This window comes from Hippocampus bargibanti, linkage group LG02 (assembly GCF_051943395.1).
Source record: "Hippocampus bargibanti isolate YZ-2025 linkage group LG02, ASM5194339v1, whole genome shotgun sequence".
NCBI classification, from domain to species: domain Eukaryota; kingdom Metazoa; phylum Chordata; class Actinopteri; order Syngnathiformes; family Syngnathidae; genus Hippocampus; species Hippocampus bargibanti.
This window is the reverse complement of record NC_142735.1, coordinates 22,937,005-22,964,006: the sequence shown is the minus strand read 5'-3', so window position 1 is coordinate 22,964,006 and position 27,002 is coordinate 22,937,005. Positions and strand designations below refer to the sequence as shown.

Here is a 27,002-nt window from a genome sequence, read left to right as displayed (position 1 = left end):
GCGTTAAGTGGTGGCGCACTCGCCGTCGGCCAAAGAAAAACAGCTCGTCCCCATCGGCTTCACCTTGCATCCACGGTCCACAAACTATTCACGACCGTATTAAGTATGGTACAAAACCTTTGGCCTGTGAAAAAAACCAAACTGCCAAATACAAACCATGACGTTATGGAAAAAGGTCGTTAACCCTCAGGGGCATTTTACAAAATCTTGCCTGCCCTTGATTCCTCATCATCAGTCCAGTGTTGTATATTTTATCAAATACAGCTTGATCTGTGTTTTATACAACACACATAAAGTCAGCGGGGGCAACCATGCATGTAGCCCCACATTAAAATAAATGAATATGTAAATACATGTAAAAAAACAAACAAACAAACAAACAAATAAATAAAAACATAAAAACATAAATAAATAAATAAATAAATAAATAAATAAATAAATAAATAAATAAATAAATAAATACAGAGACATGATACAGTCTTGAATATGGATAATTTCACCAAGATTTAAAAGAAAATCACAATCCTAACGGTTTAGAGACAAATAAATAAACTTTAAAAAATACGTTTTAATTTAATTTACGTTTTAAGACTCGCGCTGAATATTCAGGAAGTCTTGTTTTCGAGTTGATGACGATGCCGTAAGTGACGTCACGTCTGGAACGCCCCTGACCGAGAAAGCGACACACAATGCATTTTGGATACTTTGTTTGGTCTCAAAACTTGATCCGTGTTGATGGCGAAATTAGAAGGAAAACACATAAATAACGCGATGGTGAATCTTTGTGTTTTGCACCAAGACTACTATTTGATACTAGTTGACACAATTTCCCAGCAAACAAATCAGCCCATTTCCAACGGAGCTTGGGCGCCATCTTGTGCATTTTTTGGGCGCTACATTGCAGTCCAGACGTCACAAAATGACACGGTAGGACTTCTTTAATCGATTGCCAACATTTATGCTTTCGTCTTCAGAACTATTTGAATCATATTCATAACTGGTTGAGTAACAAGAAAGAATTTTCTCCGAATCTGAAGCCATTGTTTTGATTCTCGAGCAAGGCAAGACGTCTTGGCGTGATGTCATTTTGAAGTAGTTTTGGGCCACTTGAAGTCATTTTTATTCGTATTTTTCATTTGACTAAAAATATCAGCCTGCGTGTTTTGGGTATTTTGGATGCTATAAAACGTTTTTCTGATGTCAGTTAGGAAACCAAAAAATGGTGTCGGTTGTCCTTTATAACTCAAACAAAGATGGCGATCTGCATTGTTTGAGAGAAGTGAAGTGACATCATCCACTTCCACTTCCTCAGCCAATCACAGCCGTTCGCTGTTCCAGCAGATATACTACTGATTAATGAGCGCTCACTCTCCTGCAACACACGTGACCGGCGTGGCGTTTTTAATTTATTTTATTTTTTTGTCGGCTGTCAAGGAAACGGGCGTCCGTCAGTAACGGACTGAGCAGTCTGTTGGTACTTGACACAATTCGTGACAATTACAATGACATCGGAAACTCCACTACCATTAGTGGATCTTTTTTTTTTCTTTTGCTTTTTTTCCACTGTCATTTGTCAGTGATCAGCAAAGCGGGTTTCCGTAGGTGATGAGCTGATCGACTTTCCGTCAGTATGAACTGAATATGACCCTCAGGGAAACTCCATCATTCAAAGGCTTATCAAATAGTTTAGTTTTCCGGTGAAAATTTGAGAAAATAATGTTACATCGAAAAAAAACGGAAAATATTCTGCAATATATAGTCCCTTGCATGTATTATTATTATTTTTTTAATGAAACAGGAAAACTTTCCCTCACTCAGGGACAATTCACGCTGTTTTGTTATTTTTAACAAACGCATTAAAAGACGAAATATACACAAGATATCAATTTAGTTATCGGTACAATATGTTGTTCTGATGACACGTTCTGCAAGTATGCAAATATCCTAAATTCAGATATATATTATAAATATTTTGTTGTTATAAGTGGGACATAAATTTCCTTTGGAGCATGTCTTGCATTACATGTTATTGTTTAATCAAGGCTCTTGTCTGGATGAGACGCACTGGAACCTCCCGTTTTGCTGAACGCAGGTGATCATAATAATTCCAGGAGCAGGTGCTTTACTGTAAGCCCCAAAGCTTGAGGAAGTGAATGATTAGTGGCCACCCCAGTTCCCCTCGGGCCAAGATGCGGCGCTGGTCTGTATTAAAAAAAAACAAACTCTGGCTTTTATCCCCTGCAGGGTTTATTAAGTGGACTGGTTGCCATAGAGACACATTGGTGGGATATTGCCGGGATAAGGTGTAATGGGTCTCCTGACGCAATTCGCTCTGCTCCTTTGGAAGAACTTCACTCTCCGGAAGAGACAAAAGGTAACCCCGCAAAAACATGTTGGTTTTTTTTTCAAATTCAACTTTGCCGTTGTAGCCTGTTAGCAACAGCCGGCAACAAGCAATGTGCCCCAAGATCGCCCCCGCTGAGAACAAGAGAAATGTCACCTTAGTGCCAACAAATTCAAAGCATTCCCTTTAATTTGAAGACATCTCGTTGGCGTGCATCTAATGTCACATCGTCCACGGTGTTGTTCTCACAAAGTCTATTTGAAGGTCGCCATCTTGTTGTGGTTTTCTGCAACTTTCAATGAGATGACGGCACAAACCTCTTGACCTGTCATTTATTCAAATTTAGTCGCAATCATATTCTCATTGGAAAAAAAGATGTCATTTATTTATTTATTTCATCGTCTGTCCTTAGCGAGAAATAGATTTTTTTTTAGATAGAGGTGAGTCATCTTGCTTTTAACTCATTCACTGCCAGATAATGTGCGAACATGTGTCCATTCCAGTGCCAGGGTTTTTGTCATTTTCACTCAAATTGCAAGACCCACAGGATATTGAGTTTTAGGACTACATAAACATTCAATGCAGCGTAAGAAACCTTAGATTCTCTTCTTTCATCAGAAAGAAAAAGTTTTTTTGTAATTTACTTCTTTGTAGAGTTGTCTGCATTCAAAGTAGGGGCGACTGTACAAAAGCTAAATTATGCCCCCTCGTGTGAGAGAAAAACTGCCGGAGGTCTGACCGAAGCTTCAAACTCAAATCCCCTCCCCACACCGAAAGAAAAAAAACTCAAATTCAGGAATGGCACTCCACGTCATGCTTTTCTATTACAGAATAAATTTGGGAATGGCAGGGAATGAGTTAAATAAAATGTTAGAACACGGCAAGGTTTATTTGTTGACCAACTATAATTCCACATCAAATTACCCCCTCCCCGCCCCACCACCCCTCGGGAGCTTTTAAATAAGACATGACACATCCCATGCACTATGCACCCGTCTAGTCACATGATTACCCTGCGTTTTATTGCCTCCTCAATTATCAGCGCGATTGGATACGAGGTCAGGCACCACTGGGAGATTACATTGTGTATTCTCCGAGAAAATGGACGAGGTCATTTGTCGAAACACATTGCCACAAAGATTCCAGCGTCTTCTTTGGGTGTTCTGTCTTTTCTTTTGTAACCCTGGCAGTCAGTGGGAGTCACAACCACCCACTTGTTACAAAAAGGGGCCCGAGCGCAGCGGTGCACCCGTTTGACGCCGGAGAACAAAAGGCATCTTTGCGAGGGAGACGCTTTCATTAATTTTCTTACTTTGTCAGAATAACTCCGGGCAAAATTAAATTGCGTTTTTACAACTTTGTATCAAGGGGAAGTGGAAGGGGGGGGGGGGGGTTCATCCCAAAGAAATATGTCGCTCTTTCTTCCTTCTTAAGGGATGAGGAAGGGAGATAGTGCGAGTTTTCTGTGCACGGAATGTTGGGGTATTTGTGTGCTGTCGACATGAAAAACGACTATTAGATGAAACCAGTGGGAGTTGGCAAGGACAACAGTGCTTGCGGAGGGCTTGTAGAGGTTAATGACCAATTATATGAATGCCTCGCCAAGCATTTTAACATTTTATAACAGGCACGCCGCTGATTTTATGGTCCGTTCTTTCGTATAATTTCAAAGGAGGAGATTATCTATTCACAAAGGCACGAGTGTCCGGTGGCAAATTCCCCAAACACTAAGGAAGTCCATATAATTTTCCCTCTCCACCCCCGCCTTCCATTTTGTATTTGTATTTTTTTTACATTTCTAGTATCTCGCAGGATGCGTCATCTGTAAATCAGTGAACTAGAAAGGCGCCCAGTCGAGCGAAGCGGACAACTCACGTCAACATGGAAAGATTGCTGTCCGTGTGTCACAATCGATTAAATGCGCTTGGTTTGTTCACTTTGGTATGTTGTGAATTTATGCCGCCGAATAAAAATGACCTGAAGAGCTGCGTCTTTTTTTGGGTTGAAGTGGCGGCGGTTTTGGTCAAAGTCAGGATTTGTCATCCTATTCTAAATGTGTGTTTTTTATTTTTTTTTCTCAGGTGCGCTTGCTTGTGGAAATTGTTTGGCCTTTGTTCCTCTTTTTCATCCTGGTGTCGGTGCGCTTCACCAATGAGCCGACCCGCAAAGGTCAATGTAAGTCGAAACACACCTTGTGATCGGATTCCACATAGTCACGGTTGTCAAACTCATTTTTTTTGCCACGGGCCACATTGTGGTTATGGTTTCCTCGCAAGCTGCGTTATGAATTTGGGGAAACCATTAGGATGTACACATAGAGCGCGAAACAAATTCATGAATAACTAATTTTTCAAATTTGAAGTAAAAAATACGTGGTTTACATTGGATTGGTTTAGCCTTTATCAGTCTCGCAGTGGAGAAATTTACATTTCACAGCAGCAAAGTGGTGAAAGTAAGAGGATAGGAAAGGAAGAAGTAGAAAAACAAAATACAGGACCTGCTGTAAAGGCAGCCATTCTCGCGGCGCCATCTTGAAGTCTAAACAACAACAAAAAAACTAAATAAAAAAATAATGTGACACAACACAAAAGACACAGACAGGCATTCTATCTTAAGCAAAAAATGCTGAAAAACAATCCATGTCAGTTCCACACGAACATGGGACAAATTGAAATCTTGGTTCGGAATTGAGTAAGCATCATGGAATTTCACAAATTGAATTAGCTTTCGCGGGTTGAACAAAATGATATGGCGGAACAAATATGGCCCTGTGGTCGATAAGTAACCACTTTCTTTCTTCAGGCCACTACCCGAATAAAGCCATGCCATCGGCCGGTGTGCTTCCTTGGATTCAAGGTTTGGTGTGTAACGTCGATAATCCCTGTCTGCGTCATCCGACGCCGGGAGAAGCACCTGGACAAGTCAACAACTTCAACAACTCAATGTACGCCAATGCGACCCCTTAGATTCCACCCGTAACCCAAAATGACTATGAGCTAGCCATTGTGGTGCCTAAAAAAGGGCTTTGCGCACGAAAAAGAGATGTTCACGCTATCCCAATCACCTCGTCCACTCAGAATTTCCAGGGCGCTGACTGAGTTGCAGAACCTCCTGGTGAACAAATCAATCCTTGACAACGCCCAACGACTAGCTGATGACGTCAACCAGTGGGCCGCAATCGTGTCGCGAGTTGACGCCGTTGAAGGTAGGGGGCCTTTGAATGTCAAGTGCTGTGAGGGCGAGATAATCAGATCTAAATAGAGTCATAGAAAAAGTCAACAATTCCGCCTCTTATGTCTTTGTCAAGTATTTGCCACAGAGGGAAAAGTATCGCTGTTGTTCAGATGACACCTCGGAGGATTTGTTGTCCTTTATCCCTCCCCAAAAAAACAACGAGGCGTGATTATTTACGACGCCGTTTTGCATGCAGACTGACAGATCATTTGTCTTGATAAGTTGCTGTTTTGCATTAGACCCATTTGGCGCAACGCTATTCAGATCACCCCCCCTCAACGACACCCCACCCTATCTAATTTGCAAATAGGCAAAGCGGGGAGGCGTGCCACTGCCGTACGACAAACAACCGATGGGGAACATTTGCATTTGTTAGGGGGGGTCAGCGGCTTGTAATATACAAGATTAAATCCATCAAAGATCCAAGAGGGAACATAATTAATGGGATGCGTCACCTGAGGTGAAACTACAAAAAAAAGGTCGCAAGCAAGAACGACGGATGGAACAAAAAGTTTTGGATAGTTGGTTGAAGTGATTTTATAACACGGGGTCATGTCCTTGTATTTTCCGCTTCCTAATCACCCCCCCAAAAAAAATATAATAATAATAATGGTTGCTCTTTCCATTCAAGGACAGCCAGTTCAACTGATGACTATTCTGAACGATGACGAAACGTTATCTGCGCATTTGAGGGATAATTTGTCAGTACCACTTGCGGTGGTTGAGAGCCTCATGGCTGCCAAGATTTCCGTCAACTCGGTGGGTAAGACTGTAAAATAAAATAAAAAATAAATGGAAAAAGTTATTGTGCATAAAATCTCCTGGAAATACCCCCTTCCCAATATAAGATCCCAGTCCTTGCACCTGGTCGCCTTTGGAGCTCCCTATGTGATGATGATGACAAAGACCTGGGCCGCTACATCCACTTTCGCAGCCCGATGGAAAGGGAGGGCTTCCAGAATGCCAGCTGCTCCCTGGGGCCCCAGCAGCTCAGCGACAGCCAGCGAGTGCTCCTGCAAAACCTGGACCCCAACAAAGTCTTGGCTCAGGTCAGGCTTTATTTTGATTTGGTCAAAAGAAACGTTAATGAAAAAGGCTTTATTTTTCATGTTTTTCGCTTCAATGGCTTTTGAATCATTTCATGCACTCATAATGACAACCTGATAATATGAAAAGCTTTCCACTGCGGTAACCCTGACAGGTCAATGAAAGGTTTAATGTAAACATTTGATAGCGCAGCATCTTGTAAACAATTTTGAGTGGTCTTAACGCACCTTAGGGATGTGGTTTTGAGTTGTTCAACGTCCAATCGGAAGACAATGTTCTCCTACTTAGGACAGGAGACTGGACATGGCACACACAACCACAATGGGGTGCCCAGAGTTTAAAAAGCTACTTGAAGAATGGGACAAATTTTGGAAGACATACATAGCATTTCAACTCATGCTATCGTTGATAGCCACTAAGCTAGTAGCTGATTAGCAAAGGGAGTGTCACTGAACGTACATTGTTACAATACAATATCGTTTTAGTATATTGCGCTTTAGCAACAGCTGAAGCTGTAACAAAGGGATTAACAAAACTGTTAACATAAAGGAAAATAGTAAACACAAAACATCACACATGACCAAACATGGACAATGTTAGCACTGAGAAATGAAAATGTTACTGAACTATAATCTACTTTCACTTAAACAAAGAAGATAAGATTTGTGTGTGTGGAGGGGGGGCTGGGCAATTTAAAAGTGATATAGACGTCAGTTGTTACGGTTGCAGTTAACCTGATGTAAGATTTTCTCTGTAAGAAATCACCAAGAAGACAAAGTGTTTTTAAGTCAGTGTTAACTGCCATAGACGTGTACGAGTGCATGTTAATGTTTCTAAAAGGTTGGAAGACAATGTTCTCCAATGCAGTATTGAAAAAAACCACTTGAACAAAGGAAGAAATATTAGAAAGCATATGTAGCATTTCAACTCACGCTATCGTTGATAGCCACTTAGCTAGTAGCTCATTAGCAAAGGGAGTGTCACAGAAAAGACATTGTTACAATACAATACAATACAATAAAATAAAATAAAATAGAATACAATACAATACATATTGATTTATATGGCGCTTTAGCAACAGCTGAAGCTGTGACAAAGCGCTTAACAAAACTGTTAACATAAAGCTAACTTATAAACGCAAAACATAACACCAAACATTGACGTGTTAGCACTTAGCAATGAAAATGTTACTTCGCCAGTCTACTTTCACTCATACAAAGAAGATAAAAGATTTATGGGGTGGGGATTTATAAGTGAGATATACATCCGTTGTTACGGTTGCCGTTAACCTGACGTGAGATGTTTTTTTCCCCTGTAAGAAATCATCAAAAAGACAAAGTGTTTTTAACTCAGTGTTAACTGCCCTAGACGTGTACCAGTACGTGTTAATATTTCTTAAAGGTTGAAACACTATAACAACCCGAGTGCTGTGTCAATGATGCATTGCTTGCAGTATATTACATTTTTGAGCTTTTTTTACCTCCTCTGCTTCGAACAGGCGCTTCATTTTCTTACTTACCTCTTTGTCTCCCTGTGATGTTATTAAAATACATGCCATCACCAGAAATATTTATTAGAAGCGATGTTCTCTTGAATTATTTTTAAATCTCACAGCTCCCGCTGGGATTATGCAAGCCTGCACTTTTTTTCTTTTGAGTTTATCTTGGACGGGGAAATATATGACCCAGCAAATCCAATAAATAAGTGATAAGGCGAAGAAGTTTGTAGGGGAGATTATTTGAACAATTTCAGCCCACAGGCGCAGTAAAAGAAAAGCCTCGGACAAAACAGAGTGCACAAAGAAAAGCTCTTGGGTGCCGTCAGCAAATGGATGGAAAAGAACATCAAGACATCGCACTTACAGGACCACATGCGGAATGACGGCGATAACAACAACGCCGTTAATGAAAGGACAACCGCGTAAGGAAGAGTTTATCACTAAGCTGGTGAATGGAAGTAGCCTGCCTCAACCGGGCAAATTTAGGTTATCAAATTGGCTTGTTAATGTTTTTTTTTTTTTTTTTACCACTCTTCCTTACTCGGATGTTTTTACAATTGTAATGGTGGCCTTAACAACTAAAGGTTTCCCACTCCAACTTATAATAATGTGTACTTAGCAGAGTGTGTGCTCCGAAGTACGTCTACCATTGAGGTACTTTACTTCTCAGGACGTTTACTGGAAGATTGTGGACTTGCTAGAGTGTGCGGAAGTCGTTTGCTCGTAAGAATGCAGGCTGATGAGGGTGTGGACTTCGAATGATTTGTACCTTGGAGATACCTTCCTCGAAAGGATTTTCATCGCAAGAATGTATGTTTGTAATGACAGTGATTATAATGATATGTACTTGTAAGGAGGCATACGTTATTGTATGGATGTGTACTTCTTGCATGTGACTCTATGTACGTATTTGTGGTCGTTTCGTCCAGCAATCAGAATCAGAATCATCTTTATTGGACAAGTATGTAGAACACACAAGGAATTTGTCTCCGGTAGAACATGCTGCACTAGTATCATCCTAAAAAAATGACATTACAACTAAGTGTGGAGGACACTAATGAATGCAAATCTAATCAAATTCTTTACTGTAAGTGGTACCTCTCTGAAACAACCGTGAGACAATGTGCAAAGTATCAAGCAGACAGTGGTTTGAGTACAGAGCTGGAACGACGATGATTATAACGGAATGCTATTCCACAGGGTTGTGCAAAATTGCAAAGAGACATTACCCAGTAACAGTTTCCTGTTTCGGGAGTTAATGGCTAGGGGGAAGATAGTTTAATGTCTTCTGGATTTGGTGCGCATGGATCGGGAGCGTCTGCCTGAGGGGAGTAGCTGGAAAAAGTAGTGGGCATGGTGCAGAGGGTCCATTAGAATTTTCCGCGCCCTTGTCTTGATTCATGCAGTGTGCAAGTCCTTGAGAGTGGGCCGTCCTAACTGTCTGTTGAAGTCGAATGTTGTCCATATTTGTGGTGGCCTTGAAGCAAACCGTGATGGAAGAACACAGGATTGATTTGATGACTGCCGAGTAGAAATGCTTCTTCAGCAGCCACAGGAAGTACATCTTCTGTTGAGCCTTTCTCAGGGTGAAGTTGGTGTTGACCTCCCACTTCATGTCCTGGGGGACTGTAATTCCCAGGAAGTTGATGGTCTCGACGGTTGACACGAGGCAGTTGGATACTGTGAGGGGCAGTTGTGGTGATGGAGGTTTTCTGAAGTCCACAATCATCTGTCCCATCTTGAGCGTGTTCAGCTCTAAGTTATGTCAGCAGCACCAGAGCTCCAGCTGCTCCACATGTTGTCGGTACGCAGACTCGTCGCTTTTCGTTTAGCTAGCGTCCGTTGCCCACCTTCACCAGAGAGTCCAGTGATCTGCCCAGGACAGAACTGGCCCTCTTGACTAGGTGCTCCAGTATTTTTCTGTCCCGCGTGGTGATGCTGCCTGACCAGCAGACAATTCCATAGTGGATGGCTGAAGCGATCACGGAGTCATAGGTCTTCAGGAGTGACCCCTGAACTCCAATAGACCTCAGTTTTCTGAGTAGGAAGAAGCAACTCTGTCCTCTTTTTGATCAGGGCATCCATGTTTGTACTCCAGTCTGTCACGTTCCGCCGGCGACAGTGGCAGCTGACGAGTTGGAACGTAGTAATTGGGGAGGATCGCTATGCAGGTGACAGAGGCGTTGGTGATGAGAGATGATTTATTAACAAAAAGCGAGGGTCCGATACAACGCGGACCCGGAAAAAAACTTGTTGAACAAAAAGTGACAAAACAGCAAAGCTAGTGGGTGAAAAGGGGCAGTCCGCCCAACTACTAGCGAGTATAAAAATAAAAAGGCACACGAGGGTGCAAAACAGCATACGATACAGGGCGTACAAACCGACGCGATCGTAGCTTATAAATACCTCGGGCGAAGCAACTCTCGTATCGAATAGTAGTTCAAGACACGAGGCGTAGTATCTTCCGACGCTGGGTGAGAGCCAGCGTCTGGTTTAAATGTCCAGAAGTCAGTGATGAGGGAATTGACAGCAGCTGGCTGTCATGATCTGGTTGGCGACCAACGGGTGACGCTGTCGGCCCCGCCTGCACCTGCACCGGTGCTGGGCGTCCCGAGCCTTGGCGGGCTGCCACGTTCGGATTGGCGACCACCGGGTAGCGCTGTCAGCCTGCCTACTGCCTCGCAGGTGTTGGTCGTTACAATCAGTGACACTTAAAAGGACACCCGGCACAACCATTCGTGGTCGGGTCATTGTTTGTCGTATGCGTTGTATGCAATTGTATGCATTGTATGCTGTGCATGTGTTTGTTTAACCTTGGCGGACTTTTACTCTTGGTTTTCTTTTAATACTTATTTATTCTGTATTTTTTCTGTTCAGGTGATTTTGATGTTTTCGATTTTGTTCCTGCTGACTTTATTTTAATACAATTTGTCAAAAACAACTTCCTGCTCCCTCCTGCCTGCTTTTTGGGATCCACATCTGCCATCACCACCTTGCAAAACGTGACACTGGCGGACGTTGGGAGCAGAGGCCCCGCCCAGCTGTCAACTCGCTCATGACACAGTCCAGTTTATTGTTGAGAATAACACCCAGGTACTTGTAGGAGTTATGTCCGTACCCTGGATGTTCAACAGTCCAGATGACGATTGTGATTCTGATCACACCAGTCCACAAAGTCCTTGGTCAGTCCCCTGTACTCCGATCATCTCCCTCTGTAATGAGGCCGACAATAGCAGAGTCATCAAAGAACTTATGAAGGTGGTAGGTTGGAGTGTTGTAGCTGAAGTCCGAGGTGTAGAGGGTGAACAGGAATGGAGCCAGGAATGGAGCCAGGACTGTCCCCTGCGGCGCTCCAGTGCTGCAGAGAAGCCTGTCCAACTCACAAATGGGCAAATAAATAGACAAATAGACAGACAAATAAATAGATAGAAAAATAGATAGATGCACAAATAAATGGATAGACAAATAGATAGACAAATAAATAAGTAAACAAATTAGCGAACGAACTAACAAATGAATGAATTCATAAAACCGAGCACAGTTTTGAAAGTTACTAATCTGAGCACCCATAAAGAAGGCTGTTTTTTTCAGTTTTCAGTTACTTTTATTTACCTTCTCGATGCTCTGCATCAATTATAAGCAGACTGGTGAGTGTGATTCCGACCGATATATTCCTCCAGCTGCTGTCAGTTTTGGATTTGGATGGCGTTGACGTGACGGCGCTTCTTGCGAAAACAACGGCGAACGCCCTACCTGTTCTACAGGAGGTTAGTATTCCAGTCACGTACAAGATATTTTATTTATATGATCAAATGCTTCCTTTTTCTCTCTTTCTTTTTTAAACCAGGTGATCCGTTTGCACAACTCAATGATCCTTGCCTGGTCGCTGGATTTCCAGGGGGACATGATTGGCAGCATCAATATGCTTCTGTGCGGAAAGCTGCTTGACTCCAATTCCACCAACGTGACCCTCGACTCCCTGTCGCTCAGACGAGCGGTTAGCAAGCAGTCAATCACCGGGGACCGCAACACTTCTAGTGAGTCTCCTCGCAATATTTAATAATATTCCCCCCATTTTCGGCTGACCATGTGCGAGCTGCAAGAGTGGCGGAATGTATTATTCCAGTCGTCAATCCTGAATATTTAACTTGTGGGGTATTTTCTTTTCAAGCATTTTTGGTTACAGAGCATGTTTACTGAAAATGAGTGTTTTGTTCTTTCAAACGATGTGCTTTGCGTCTTTCGGAGTCACTTGTCTAATGATTCTTCACAGTTGTTTTGGATTTGGCCATTTAGCGTCACTGTTGTTGACTGTGTGTGATTGGTTACCCTCACAAGTCCTTGTTTTGCTGCGGAAGTAAGAAACATGCTCCCATCGGCCGATGAGTTATTTGCCCCGAGGAAAGGAGAGCAAACAGAATGACGTGCCACAGAAATGGCCTCAGGCTGCATGGCCATGGCCTGAAGGGGGTGGGGAATGCAGCGGCAAGCATGTGCGAAGCACTGTTGCATATTTCAAAGACCCTTTTGTTTTCGTTTTTTTCCCACGTCCATTCCCAAATGTTCAATGTGCCGAAGGCTTTACGGTTAGCCAATTTAATTCTGTAACATACTTGAGAATTAGATCTTACGCATTGAACGTTTCATTAAAACTTCTCACGAGGATGCAGCGACGCACAATTAGATTTTAATAAGATACCGCAGTTCCCTGGGAAAAAAAAAAAAAAGAAACGTTGCACGGCAAAGAGCAACGCCATGCTGGTGCCAGTATAAATGAGCACAAACACGGTGTCATCCAGAAAAACTAAGCACTAACGTCTCTCTTAGCACGCTAATGGCTGTTTTGGCATTTTCCTGCACTCAAATTAATCCGGCAACATGTTGCGGTCGTGTGTGTGAATGGCCAATTACAACTGCTTTGGAAATGTAAAAGCATTCATAAAAGCATTGTATAACACTGACTTTTAAGTCCTACTTGAAGCGTACTTTTGCTATCTTAATGTTTGACTTTCTTTTTCTTTTTTTCAAGCAGATACGCTCGGATCAAAGAGTTTTGCAGTAGTGCCTCGTATAAGAATAGATCATGTATCGCCATTTCCAGCTAATGATTCGAAGCTCATCTTGGTTGGCCGCCATTACACAAAGTGGCATCTGTCGCCGCCTTTGATGGGAACAGCTGGCCAAGGTCCGAGTAGAGGGCGGCCATTAGCTCTCGGCTCGCGCCAACCTCCCAGCAACACCTGCGAGAGGTGGCGAGCGGGCAGGAGGGCTCACGTTTAATTGCAGTGAAAGTGCCTGATAACATCTCCCCTCAGGGGCGGAAAAAAAAACACTTCTTACGCTGCATTGAATGATGATGTAGTCCTAAAACTCAATATTCTGTGGGTCCTGGAATTGAAATGACAATGAGAGAAACCCTGGCCCGGGAGTGGACACATTTTTGCCCCTCTGGCAGTGAATTAGTTAAACTGAGTGCACCTGAAAGCACAATTCCACAACCCTCCGCTTCATTATACAATACTCACTTCCTCGTGTCGTGTCTCATTGTGACCAACGTATTCCCCTTGTATAGCGTTCCATTGTGAGCATGCATCTTGGCATTGTTCAATATCGATTATGGTTTCGATTATGATTATGGTTATTATAATGGGAAATGTTTCAGTTTTCGACCAAATCGGTTTTCAAACAGGTTTCTGGAACTGATTATTATCGAAAACGAAGGTTTGACTGTTTCTGAATAAATATTCTGATTTCTTGAATGTCGTATTTTAATGTTGTGTAAAGTTATTTGTTGTGGCTGCAGCGGTTGTGAAAGCTCAATATAAACAATGCTGTGCTGGATTGTATTGTATTCCCTTTAGTGTAGATCCACTGCCAAATGCAAAAACAGTCACTCTTGTAACTTCCATAAATATTCTATGCCCCGAATAATGTGGGACGTTCTACAGATGAAACCAGTTTTAAAATTGGTAATTCATAGACGCTATGTCTTATACTTCGAAGCGCTTTATAATATGGAAGATACGATACGACTATTTTCTTTCTCACTATGTCCTCTGTAGGTCCTTTTTGTCAAACCTTCATTGACACTCTGGAGGGAACCCCCAGTCTCCGTTACATCTGGAGCACATTCAAGCTCTTTTTTCGAGGAAAAGTCCTTTTCACACCCGATTCCCCGGCAACACGCCTCATCGTGAAAGAGGTACTGAATGTACTATTACGAGCGTGTCTCGTTCCGCGTTCAATGCTGCTTGGTTCCGATAGGCTTCAGCCTTTGTGTTGTTGTTGTCATTCAGGCTAACAACACCTTCAGTGCCTTGGCGATGCTGAAAGAAATGGCCGATGCTTGGGACGAATTGGGGCCGCGTGTTTGGGATTTCTTTCAAAAGAGCCAGCAAGTCAACGCACTACGGGTAAGATCGAGTGAGTGTGACAGCTGCCCTGTGTACCAATCATCAAGTTCCACCAACATAATAAAGACGGAGGCTCACACATTGAGCTTTTCTGTTTTGTTATAGTTCATTGTGTAAACCAGGGGTGTCAAACTCATTTTTTGCTGTGGGCAACATTGTAGTTACAGTTTCCTCTCGAGGGTCGTTATGAATTTGGGGAAGTCATGAGTCATCCCTTTCACCTTTTACATATAGAGTGCACAACAATTTAATGAACAACTAGTTTTCAAATTTGAAGTAAAAAATAATGACTATTATTGTAGTTTGTACGGGACAACTTGAAATTTTGTTTTGGACTTTAGCAAGCATCATGGTTTGAGTTGCTTTCACGGGCCGAATAATATGATGTGGCGGGCCAGATTTGGCCTCCGGGCCTTGACTTTGACACCTTTGGTATCGACCAAGGGTGTCAAACTCATTTTTTGCTGCAGGCCATCGCGGGCCGTTATAAATTTTGGGAAGTCATTAGAATGTTTCATGCCCTTTATATATTACATACAGAACGAAACACTATTTAATGAATAACTAGTTTTCAGATCTGAAGTCAAGAATAATGACTCTTATTGTTATTTACATATGACAAATTTAAATTTAGCTTCAGACTATAGCAGGCATCATGAAACTTGAAATGCTTGATTTGCTTTCACAGGACAAATTAAATAATATAGCGGACCGGATTTGGCCCCCAGGCCTTGACTTTGACACCTATGGTGTAAACAGACAAATGACTGAAAACGGCTCCTACCGCGACGACAAGCTATTCTACTCTTTGACGCATGGTATTGTTGAGCACATGACTGAAGCAGCGGAAACATTTTGTGCTTCACTTAGCGATCACTGATTCTCATTTTTCCAGACAATTTTGGATGTCAGCTTTTCACTTAGCGTAACAAGGTTTAATGTCCAAACCAGGACTTCGGACTTGACGGTCACAAGCAAGGTACGGGTGTGTGAAGAACATTAACATTTTTGCTAACATAATAAATAAATAAATAAATAAATACATAAATAACGTATGACGTATACATACAGCAAGTGGCAAGCCGTATGTTTCCAAGCCTCCTATTTAGTATGGGAACCGAGAGATGGAAGTAATTATGGATAAGTACAGGATAATTTTCATCCCGGCAGAAGGGATTATCTATCGAAGTAGAGGACATGGACACTTTGCCTCCACCTCTATCCCTTTCCCTCCCTCTCCTTCTCTCTCTTGCAGTATTTCCTTGACACTGACATTACTCTCGTGTCACTCCAAATGAGCTTATAGGCAGTTGGAGGGAAGCAGACATCGGGATCTCCACATAGCTGCCGGATTCATTACCCTAGCCCTAACCTTTACACAAATGGGCACGCATTCCTCCTTTGTCTTCATTTTCTCCGCCACCACTGCCGCTCTTCTTTTTTCTCTGCCGCCGCCGCCACCGCCGCCACATGCTACAGGGCCATCAACTCGTGGAGCATTTCGTCATCACTGAGCAGAGGTCGTTCAAGGTCGCCGACGTGTTTTAGTTTTGATGGAGCAATTACCGTAGCCGACGAGTCTGTCAGAGGTGCACAGCTGAAAAGAAAGGGTGATTGCAGAGGTGCTATAAAACCAACAGAGTGAAAATGGAAAAAAAACAGTCATGGAAATGATGTCCAAATCAGGTTGTTTGTTAACAATGCTTGCACAACTTACAAATTTTCGAGTTAGAAGGAATCGGATCCCAAAGTCACTTGATGAAAGACTTGATACATGTTATTTTTGACACGTAATGTGTACCATTGTTTGACGTGTACTATTGACATAATATGCACATACTTACCAACCATTCAAGACACAATAATGTCCTCTAATGTCGCTCTTTATTAACTTATTCGCTGCCATTCGCGAATTGAAAAGTGTGACGTGAAGCGCCATTCGCAAATTTGTTTGGGTTTTGTTTTTCTTGCGGCGGGTGAGGATCAAGCTCCGGGCAGACATCTGGCAATGTTTTTCCCTCTCACCGGGGACAGCATTTGTCCATTGTACAGCCGCCGCCATTTCAAGCTTAGATAATTCCAGACCCTTATAACTTAAGAATTAACTTTTTCTGATGAAAGAAGCGAGTATTACGCTGCATTGAATGTTTTGTAGTCCAAAAACTCAATATTCTGGAATTCGAGTGACAATGACAAAATCCGTGGCACTGGAGTGGACACATTTTTGCACTTGTCTGGCAGTGAATGAGTTAAGTACTGTATTTTCCACACTGTAAAGCGTGCCCAAAAGCCTTGATTATCATCAAAAGATGAGCCTGCCAGGTGTCACAATGACTGGCAGCAGCCCCCAACTCCATTTCCCCCCATAGAAGTAGTGCACGGTGCATGCTGTGATATATAAAACTGCATTTAATTTTTGTAATCTCTTAAAATTTCTTCGCCAAGTGGATTTTTGTTCTCAATTTTGCCATAATTTTCCTTTTTTGCCCCAATGATTAGAAATCGAGATTTTTTGTCCTTTTTTTTTTGTACAGATTTAGTATCTCAAATCATGCATTCATTTCTGAAAATGTTGAGGCCAAAATAGTCCTTGAAAACCCTGAAGAAACATAAAGGTTTTTAAAAAGGAAGATTGGTCATCTCTAAAAATTCTTTTTCTTATTATATTGTGATAAAATTGTGGAATATTTTTGAGTTCATAAAAATGGAGGAAATACCACACATTGTGCAATTTCTATTTTCGTGTTTGACAGGCAAAATGATGGCAAAATCCCAAATCTGTTTTGTTGACATCCCCTTTTGCGCAGAAACCATCTAATACAGGTCTAATACAGGCCATATATGGCTCGCGAGCCATATATGGCTCTTTTGATGATTGCATATGGCTCGCCGATAAAACTAAACACATATTGTCGTTTTTTTTGCCGTTCATTTCCCGTTGGGGCTGCAGTTGGCGGAAAGCGCAATATTGATTGGATGACACTGACCTAGAATGGCCGAAAGCACTATTTTGATTGGATAGTGGCCGTCATGTTGAAACAGGTAAACGCCCCTTTAAATGAGCCCAACTAGTGCACTTCAGCATGAATGCACCGGAGCATTAGAGGAGAAAAAATGTTCTGATTCTAATTTGCAATGAAACAATAGCATCGATGAAACAGTCGAATGTCAGTGACATTTTAACAAGCCCGATGTTGATGTTAGCATCAACATACTTCTGCGAGAAGTAGATTGCAGATAGCAAGTGTGGAAGCTTATGAGCCGTGTGCAGGCTAGCTAGCAGTAACTTCGCCTCCTGATCGGCAAGTTGAATTTCATTCCGATCGTTTGCCTGGATTTTTACCAATCACGCGGAACGGAAAACCCTTCATGTTAACGGTGAGTACTAAGTTCACAAAGTTATTTTAAATCATACATTCTGATATTTTGTTGAAAAGTGGCCGCGCGTGCGCGCGTGTGTGTGCGCGCGCTCACGCGAGCGTTTGTATGTGCGCGTGCGTGTGGCTCTCACTGAAAAACATTTCTAAATATTTTACTTTTATGGCTCTCTTAGTCAAAAAGGTTCCCGACCCCTGATCTAATGGTTGCATAACGTAACCCCAGCCAGCCTCTACTGTAGCGCTTTATAATGTGGTTTGCCTTATATGCGGAAAATGTTTTGAATTATGGCATTCATTGAAGGTGCGCCCTATAATATGTATTTTCCTTATATTGTGGAAAATATGTAAAGGTATGTTGTCTTGTCAGAATTTGCTGGCCAATCCGCTGTTTGCCGCCGCCCTGGACCAACGTCTAAACGGCACTGGCTGGACCGCCGCCCTGTTGGCTAACTTCCTCTACAACGGCGAACCGGAGGATCGACCCGCCGGGGTCCCGTCCCACGACTGGCGGGACCTTCACAACGCCACCACAGAGATTCTTCAGCTTCTTTCCGATTTCCTCAGCGTGCGTATCCGTTGCGGTATTTTTTTCCGTAGCTTGGATGTCGGCGGTACTTTTTCCTCTTTATTCAGCGTACAACAAAAAAATATTTTCACTCATTTCTGTGTCGTGAGAGGCCTTGCTGTTTGCCCGAGGTTTAATGACATCAAATTCAGCATGAGCACACACTCACAGTTGATGTATTGATCTGCGCCGCACTTTACGCTGGGGCCCATTTTCTCACTAAGTGTGAACAAACACATGTGGAAAGACGATTCTCACACACATACTTCAAAGTCGGGTTTGCAGATTGCTGTTCTCGTGGATTATTGTGCTCAACTCACCGAAACGTTTTAGTGGACATTTTTCAGGTGACTTTTCCAAAGTTTCAATTCTACCTAAATATAACCACACACCTTTTTTGCGACAGTGTTTGGACCTGAATAAGTTTGAAGGCGTTCCCAGCGAAAGTCAGTTGGTGGGCAAAGCACTGGAACTCCTCAAGAATGAAACTTACTGGGCAGGTGTCGTGTTTGTTAACTTGCTGCCCAACGCCAGCCGACTCCCTCCTCACGTCTACTACAAGATCCGGATGGACATCGAGGAGGTGGAGAGCACCAACAAAATAAAGGAACGGTATGTAACAGGGAAGATGGCACACCGCATTATACAGACCAGACTCTTCGTATTGATTGATGCCACGTATGTTTGACATATCCTATTAGCATTTTTAACCATGAAGTGCCTAAAGCTCTCCATGATATTTCATCTACTACTGTATTTTCTGGTGTACAAGGCACACCTTCACTGAATGAAAAATGTATAAGGCACACCACATTATACAGGGCTACAGTTGAGGCTGGGGTTACGCACTCCTTCTTCCACATGGGGAAATTGAGTTGATAGCTGCTGACAGTACTGTAATGGTGAGACCTGTTTTGAGTCAATATTCACATATAAGGCGCACCTCCGTATAAGGCGTAGAGTCATCTTTTGAAGAAAATGCAAGGCTTTTCTTGGCCTTATACACTGGATAATACGGTAGTTAAAAGTGAAAGTCATACAAGCAGGCGGATGTATAATTTTGTTCAACAAAAGCTGGTATCTAGTGTACATACGCCTTATACACCGGAAAGTACGGTACTTTTGAAAAGTTTTTCTTTGAAAGCCGTCATATTATCATCTTATAAATTCAAGTGTCTTTTTTATTATTATATTTTTTTACGTGCTAAAACACACTATCCAGCACAGATGACAATGTGTCTACTTTTAATAAGGTCATGGGCTCCGGGGGCCAGAGACAACTCTTTTGACGACCTGCGTTATATACGAGGAGGCTTCGCCTACTTGCAAGACATGATCGACCACGGCATCGTACGAACGCAGACGTCCAACACCCAACCATTGGGCGTTTTCGCTCAGCAAATGCCTTACCCTTGCTACGTGGATGACAGGTGAGTACATTTTTTCTCATGGTTAAAAAATTCCCCTCATATGGGAACCTAAAACAATAATAAGCAATATAAAAAAAATGACTGTTACGTCGCTGAACAAAAAAGAACCAAAGCAGCAAAAATGGTCTCATTCTTAATAAAAAATTGCCAATACAAAATTGCAGTGTTGCCAGTGTTAAGGTCACATGCAAACGATGCCCTTTTCACATAAAAGATTGTATTTATTTATTTATGTATTTATTTTTTTATTTGTGTGTGTCTATTAATTTATGGATGTATGTGTTTGTTTATTTGTTTATTTATCCATTTAGATTTGCTTTTTGTTTATTTATTTAATTAATTAAACCTGCACCTCTGATTATGTTTAGGTGCTACTTCTTTAAGAGTTATCATGGGCATGTGTTTTTTTTTTGACACATTTGTGCTTGGTTAGCATCCTTGGACTTTGCGACATGCTAACAATGGTATTTTGAGATGTGACGCATGAAAGTGTGGTATAGTTTGACTCATTGACAGGTTTCCTATTTTTATGTCTTTGTGAAGAAAAAAAACGTGGGCAGTTAAGTTGTACGAAACAAATCTCCACACTTCAATTGCAGTGTTGACGCGACTCTGAGGGCATTGCTGTTTTAGTTAGCGACATTATTCAAACGGATTCTGGAGTTTGCCTGCTTGAGGTTTCTCACCAATTTCTTAAGAACGGAATGCATTGGCTTACCGGGAGCCCCTTGAGGAAAAAAAAATCTCTTGTTTTTGTCCAACTACATAACTGCCATCAGTGCGGGTAATCAATTTAACAAAACAAAGTCAAACAAACAAACAAACAAAAAAGAAAGCAAAAACGTTTAATCAGCCTTGAAAGGGACCAGCAATGCAGTTAGTCCAAACTATCGATTTTAGAAACACCACAGGAAATTCCCTAATAGCTGATGGATGCTGAATTATTTATGCTGGTCTCTACTACCTACCATAGGCGTTTGATCAGCTAAGATGCTCGGTGTACATAACACAGTCCTCTCTAACCCCGTTTTATCTTGTAAGCGCCCTATCGCCGGAAAAATAAAATTAAATTGAAAAAATCTTCCGACTTCCACTCCTCACAACTTGGCGCTAATAAAGCGAAAAGACCCGGATATAATTACTGGGGAGATTTAACAGAACACAAAATATTCAGCTCCGCCAGGACTGCCATTTTCCAGAGATTAGAATCTCATTTCAAAGTATTATGTGCTTTACATTGCAGAGAGTTTTTCAATCAAGCGATGTTTACGTGATGTTCGAGTTGCTCGGATGAAAACGATGACTATGTTTTCGCTGTTTAATTATCATCACCCTCCTTTGGAGGACGTACGGTGTTTTGGCGTTATGCAGTAGACATGTAAAAATGATCCGGAAAGTCTGCTTTCCTTCCGAAGCAGCCATTGACAAATTTGGTGCGCGGGACACTCCTGTGTCTTGACTCTCTGCTCATCACCTTTTATCAAACTTTTTGGTCGTCAAAATCATCACTATTTTTTCTTCTTTTTAATATTGAGAAATTTGGGAAGCATGTCTTCCAAAATAATGTCCAAAAAGACACAAAAAGGCCGACATTTTAGTTCTAAGGATTTTTTTTCAGGGTCATCATCTCCATCTTAAAGGGGTGCCTCAAAGACAAACTCAAACAAGAGATTTTATCCAAGCGCGACTAAACTTGGACCGTGTGAGTTTAACAGACGGGTCAAAATGATGAAGTGGAATGTTGCTTTGCCTTTCATTCCGATTGGGGTGTTTTACATTCATAACGATGGCCAATCGGACAGTCTCCAGCCTCCACGGTCGCCGTGTTCCGTCTCCCCGAGAGAACCGATTAATAATTACAGAAGATAAATGGAAGCCATAAAGCACTGCAATACCCTCAGTCCCAACACCATTTACTCCCTCGCCCGTGCCGCCGCACGGGCAATCCGATAAATTATTAACCCTTGAAAATTGCTATTTCATTCATGAATAATTGAATGAGGAATCAGACAAAGGAAGATGCGCTGAAACAGAGAGATGGGAATGGACCGTGGCGGTAATTATTTTAACAGCAGAGTCTCTAGGCAAACTGAGAGGAAGGACTAGAAGCTTTGCGTGGACGTCTTTAAACAGCTGCCTATATGCATTGTTTTAGATGGGATAATTTCTCTGCCGAAATTTGTTTTGACATGTCGGCTGGCGAATCGGTGCCATTCGAGCTACACTAATGATCCAGTATTAATGGCTTCCCCATTTCCAAGTGTCCTTCAAAAGTAAACTCAAATTCCAGATTTTATGCGATTGCTACAAAAATGTGTACCCAAGATACTGGACAGATGGGCCACGTTTCACTTTAAGGAATTTGAGTGTCTGGCTCTTTATTTAGTTAGTTGTTTAGTCCGTTATTTCGTTATCATTTTTATTTATACATAAATATAGAGTTGTTTTATTTAGTATTTTTATTTTCATTTTTGTTTTCATGTTCATGTTCTATTTGTATTTGTACTTGTACGTGTTTTGGTTTTAATTTCAATTTTAGTTATAATTTTAATTTGATTTTAAAATTACATTCACAGTTGTATTCATATTTGTATTTGCTTTATTATGTTTATTTTTTATATATTTATATAATTATATTTCTTATTTTTCATTTTGTTTATTTTATTTTATTTTATTTTATTTTATTTTATATTTTGTATTTTGTATTTTTTATTTTTTATTTTTATTTTTATTTTTATTTTTATTTTTATTTTTATTTTTATTTTTATTTTTATTTTTATTTTGCCTGTCAGCTGAGCATGGAATTGGTGGTTGCTATAAAAACTGCTATGCTAAAAGTTTAGCTCCACAAAGTCAGAACTTTTCTAGTTACGCAAAATTTGATTGGTAAATTTAGCAAGAATATTCATGAAAAAAAACAAAAAGCCCGTTTTAGACCCATTTTTTTTGCATTCACAACAATCATTCGAATACTCAGATGCTCCCAAATTAAAACCACCAAGTGTATAGTAAACGACCTATTTTTTTATACCCCCTATAATAATACTAAGTACCGCTAGTACCGCTACTAAGTAATGCTAGTACCGCCATTAAAATGCAATGGTATTTTATAAAATAAAATAATTAAAAAACGAGGCAGAGATTGGAATTTGATTTCAAGCAGAACATCAACATTGGGCTTAAATACACAAAAAATAAAACTTGTACTCATATCATGATTTCATGACTACAAGCTACATAAGATTTTTACCGCTTGGAAGTGCTAAACAACTCACGTGTTCAATTTGCATACCGGGGAGGAACTACATTCAACCTTCATCTGTCAGTCATTTTTTTTTGAAAATGATGTAGAAGATAATGAAAGGATCTTAATTGTGAAGATTATATTTTGAAGTATGTGCAGTTTTTTTATGAAACTGTTTTGCACATTTACATTTGCACAGTATACAGTTGACATTTTTATTTTGCTATGCTTATAATATCTTGTTTTCTATCCTTTCACCCCCCCCCCCCCCCCCCCCATCCCCTTTCAAATTCCTGCTGTGGACTGAACATTTCCCCATTGTGGGACAAATAAAGGTATTCTGATTCTGATATTTAGGGTTTAAGCGAATGGTTGTTTCATCCAGACGTGACCCCCTCATCCCCCCTTTTTTGCCCCATAGAGGGATTTTGCTGTGAAGCTAACCAAAGTGTATTAGCTCCTGCTGTCTTCCCATCGAGCCAACACGTGACGCGGCCTGTGATGATGCCACAGGATAAATGTTGACCCCCGTGGGGCCTGATAGCACATAAACACATCTTTTATCCGTAGCCCCCGCGCCATCTCACGCTCAGGAATCACAGGCATCTCTTGTTTGGATCCCGGGGCTGCGATCGCGTCAATAGGCCTTTAACTTCCTCACATGGAAGGATTCTCTCTGTTAACTTTAGGGCTAGCGAGCTGTGTTAGATTCATGTTGTTTTTCTTAGATGATTCATTTCAGTGGCGAAGGGGCGGGGGAGTGCATGCATGCATGCATGCATGGCTGTGCGTTCATGTTTACATTTAGAGTAGCGTTTATTTGCTGCACCAGCATTTTACCAGAAATAAACTCTTGAGTTTGCGTTCTGCTCCCAGATGTACCATATTAAAATAACAAAAAAGAAAAAAAATAATAACAGATAATGCATGGTATTGTGAATAAAATAATGCAGGGTTCATTGTAAATATTTTATTTTTTATAGAAGGCTGACTTCTGTTCGCAAAGATCGACTCAATTTCAACCCCCCGTAAAAGAGGTAGTGCGTAACACCAGCCTCTATTGTTGCGCCTTATAATATGGTGTGCCTTATATTTGAAAACCTTTTATATATTTATATATTATAATTGAAAAAGTTTGTTCATTTATTGAGGGTGCACCTTATACTCCGGTGCGCCTTATACACGGGAAAATATGGTAACTACATTTTATCCACTATGTATTTTACTGACTACATACAGCATGCCATCATTTTAAAGTGATTTTCTCAGTGAGCTTGTGCCAATGACGGCAAGTACGTTAAATTGGTCTTGTCAATCTATATTGTTCCTATATTGGATGGCATGTTGAAACGTTCCCAAAGAAAAACAAGTTAAGTGGATTTTTGGGTGCGGCATTAAATGTCTGACCAGACACAATTGAATCACAATGAAATGTTAATTTAATTGGTCAACACAGCATTTGCTTTTTAATTTGGAACCTCTTGAGACCTGGTGTAACGTTGAGATCTCGATTTTCACAGCGACCAGTTTCTCCGCGTCCCTAAATTTAGGTCAGGCCTACAATGTAACAAGAGCCGTGCAACGCCGACCCGCCACAGAGTTCTATTACTTAAGCACCTCTTGATCGATCCGTCCATGTATAATTCAAGAGCATCTGGTGGCAAGGTTATCGGTGTCGGACGCTCAGAGCATGGAATCGCCGCCAAAGGAGTTAACGCAATCGGGAGGCCGTCAGCTGTTGCGGAGATGTTCTTGCATTAGCATTCAGGCGGCTTCTCTTGCCTTGTCTTTAGAAGCGTCTTTTTGCTGCGCTGAGGATTCAACTTTCCAAGCTCTACGAGGCAATTTTTTGCATATGTGATATGGTAACGCCTTGAAGTCAAATTCCTCCAAAAACTCTTTGTGAAGGAAAGTGGTGCGCAAAAAAAGAAAAAAAGAGGGTGGTGGATGTTTGAAGCTTCATAAATTTTTCCAACATTTAGAGTAGCAGTTCTATGATGAACAAGGCTCGTTAATAGATGATATATTTCCCCAAATATTGACCCCACCGTCCGACTGACTCAGGAACCCTTCAATCATAATTTGAGATAATCAGCAGGCCTTGTGGCACCAATGTTTTTTTTTTTTTTAATATAGTTTTTTTATATTAAGTGTTAGGTTCGTTCTACAAGAAAAAAATCAAGCAGGCATCAAAAGTAGGAACAAAAAGATTATTTAATCTTTGGGGCGGCACGTAATGGATTTGACTTGCACCCACCAGTGCAGGCCGGCTCTCGCAGATGGTGGAGCGGAGAGCGCGGCCGAGCTGTTTGGGAGAGCTTTTGCAAAAGACCGGCAGGAAAGACGAAGGCGGAAGTACACGCCGAAACATGTCAGATATTTGAACACCTAAAATACAATGTCTGTAAGTAAAGAATCTGCTTTAAATTAGATATCAAGTCGACAGGATGAACTTAGTACAACGATGTTTAAAATGTGTTCGTATTGCGAATTGCCCTAACATTAAGTTTGTTTGTTAAAAACATTTTTGTGCTCCGTTTTAATTTAGTTTTTATTTGTTTTAGTGTTATTTTTCTTCATACATGGAGTAATTTGTCAGTCTCGTGCTACTTGAAAGAATTAAAGTATTTATATGGTGCATTTGCGGCTTTAACAAATCGCTTTATGACAGACGATTAAAAAAATTCACACTGGAAGAAACACCTAAAAGAATTACATTTCCCCATAGCCAACAGTGCTCCTTATAATCCAATACACCTTATATCCGATCAATATTCGGAATTCTTGGATATAGTGTTTTGAATATTCTGTCTAGCGCTTTATTCCGGCTGCAACGGTTGTGAAAGCGATATTTGAATAAAGCTGTACAAGTAACGTTTGTGGTCATAAGTACGGGTGGTCATAAGTCGAGCCGGTCGTCAATCGTATGTTACCTGTATTGTATTGTATTGTATTGTATTGTATTGTATTCCCCTTACTGCAGCTCCATCTATACTGGATGCGCAACAGAATTGCAGCTACTATTACAGCATCTATTCTCCACGCCTTATAATGTGGGGTGTCCTGTATATCAAAAATGTAGGCCTTTCATTGAAGGTGCACCTTTTATTATTCAATGAAAACATAATAAAACTAAATCATATAAATAGCCACCAGAAAAAAACAATACAACAGTGTAATTATCTCTTGTAAGCATAAGAATAAATGAGTTTTACAAATTTACACGGAGGGAGGGGTCTTGCGTCATTTTTTTTAATGCAAGATCATTCCAGAGGGAAAAACCAGCAACAGAAAAGGCTCAATGCCCTCTGAGGCTCCACATGGTCCTGGGCATCTCCTATGACCTATGACATTGGTCCATCAACATTAATGGCCATACTTAACTTTGACAGATACAATGTCCACTTAATTTTGTGTTCCTCTGGAAACCTGCTGGTTGTAGCAAAAAATAAAAACATGGAATTTGGAGATGCTCAGCAAACCTTGATGCAACCAGCCGTACAGTTGTTTTTTTTTAGGGCAGGGCTGGTGTCGTCCAGGCATCTGTTTAATTTGTTACAGCTCTTGTCGTGATAAGCTAGTGGTGCTTTATGCGAGCGCAGGACTGAATCATATTTATCAGAATACCTTTGACGTCTCAGTCACTGTCTAATAAAGAGAAAAGGGAGCACTTTGTTCTATCGGCAGGAGCGTAAGATATTGACATGGCATTTTGGTGGCATTATGAACGGCCTTATTGCTGTTGTAACAGCAATGGAGTTACTCGCCGCAGCTGGCTAACATGAGCAAACTCGCAAAAGGGTTTGATTGAGTTTATGAAGGTTAGCTCAGTCTGCCTTGTAAATAA

At 41.2% G+C, this 27,002-nt stretch overlaps 1 protein-coding gene across 4 annotated transcripts in view; it reads left to right on the top strand.

Moving 5' to 3' along the window:
- LOC148902068 (phospholipid-transporting ATPase ABCA1) overlaps positions 1–27,002 on the top strand; it is an 82,484-nt gene that overhangs the window by 715 nt on the left and 54,767 nt on the right. For all 4 annotated transcript variants that reach the window (XM_088990274.1, XM_088990276.1, XM_088990273.1 and 1 more), the window contains exons 2-14: positions 2,245–2,374; positions 4,426–4,519; positions 5,147–5,288; positions 5,422–5,549; positions 6,210–6,337; positions 6,427–6,627; positions 11,804–11,890; positions 11,971–12,160; positions 14,186–14,325; positions 14,420–14,536; positions 18,284–18,481; positions 18,888–19,093; positions 19,735–19,911. In XM_088990274.1, coding sequence (XP_088846400.1) covers positions 2,309–2,374; positions 4,426–4,519; positions 5,147–5,288; positions 5,422–5,549; positions 6,210–6,337; positions 6,427–6,627; positions 11,804–11,890; positions 11,971–12,160; positions 14,186–14,325; positions 14,420–14,536; positions 18,284–18,481; positions 18,888–19,093; positions 19,735–19,911 — 1,874 coding nt within the window. In that variant the 5' untranslated portion in view covers positions 2,245–2,308. The remainder of the gene's footprint in view (positions 1–2,244; positions 2,375–4,425; positions 4,520–5,146; positions 5,289–5,421; positions 5,550–6,209; positions 6,338–6,426; positions 6,628–11,803; positions 11,891–11,970; positions 12,161–14,185; positions 14,326–14,419; positions 14,537–18,283; positions 18,482–18,887; positions 19,094–19,734; positions 19,912–27,002) is intronic.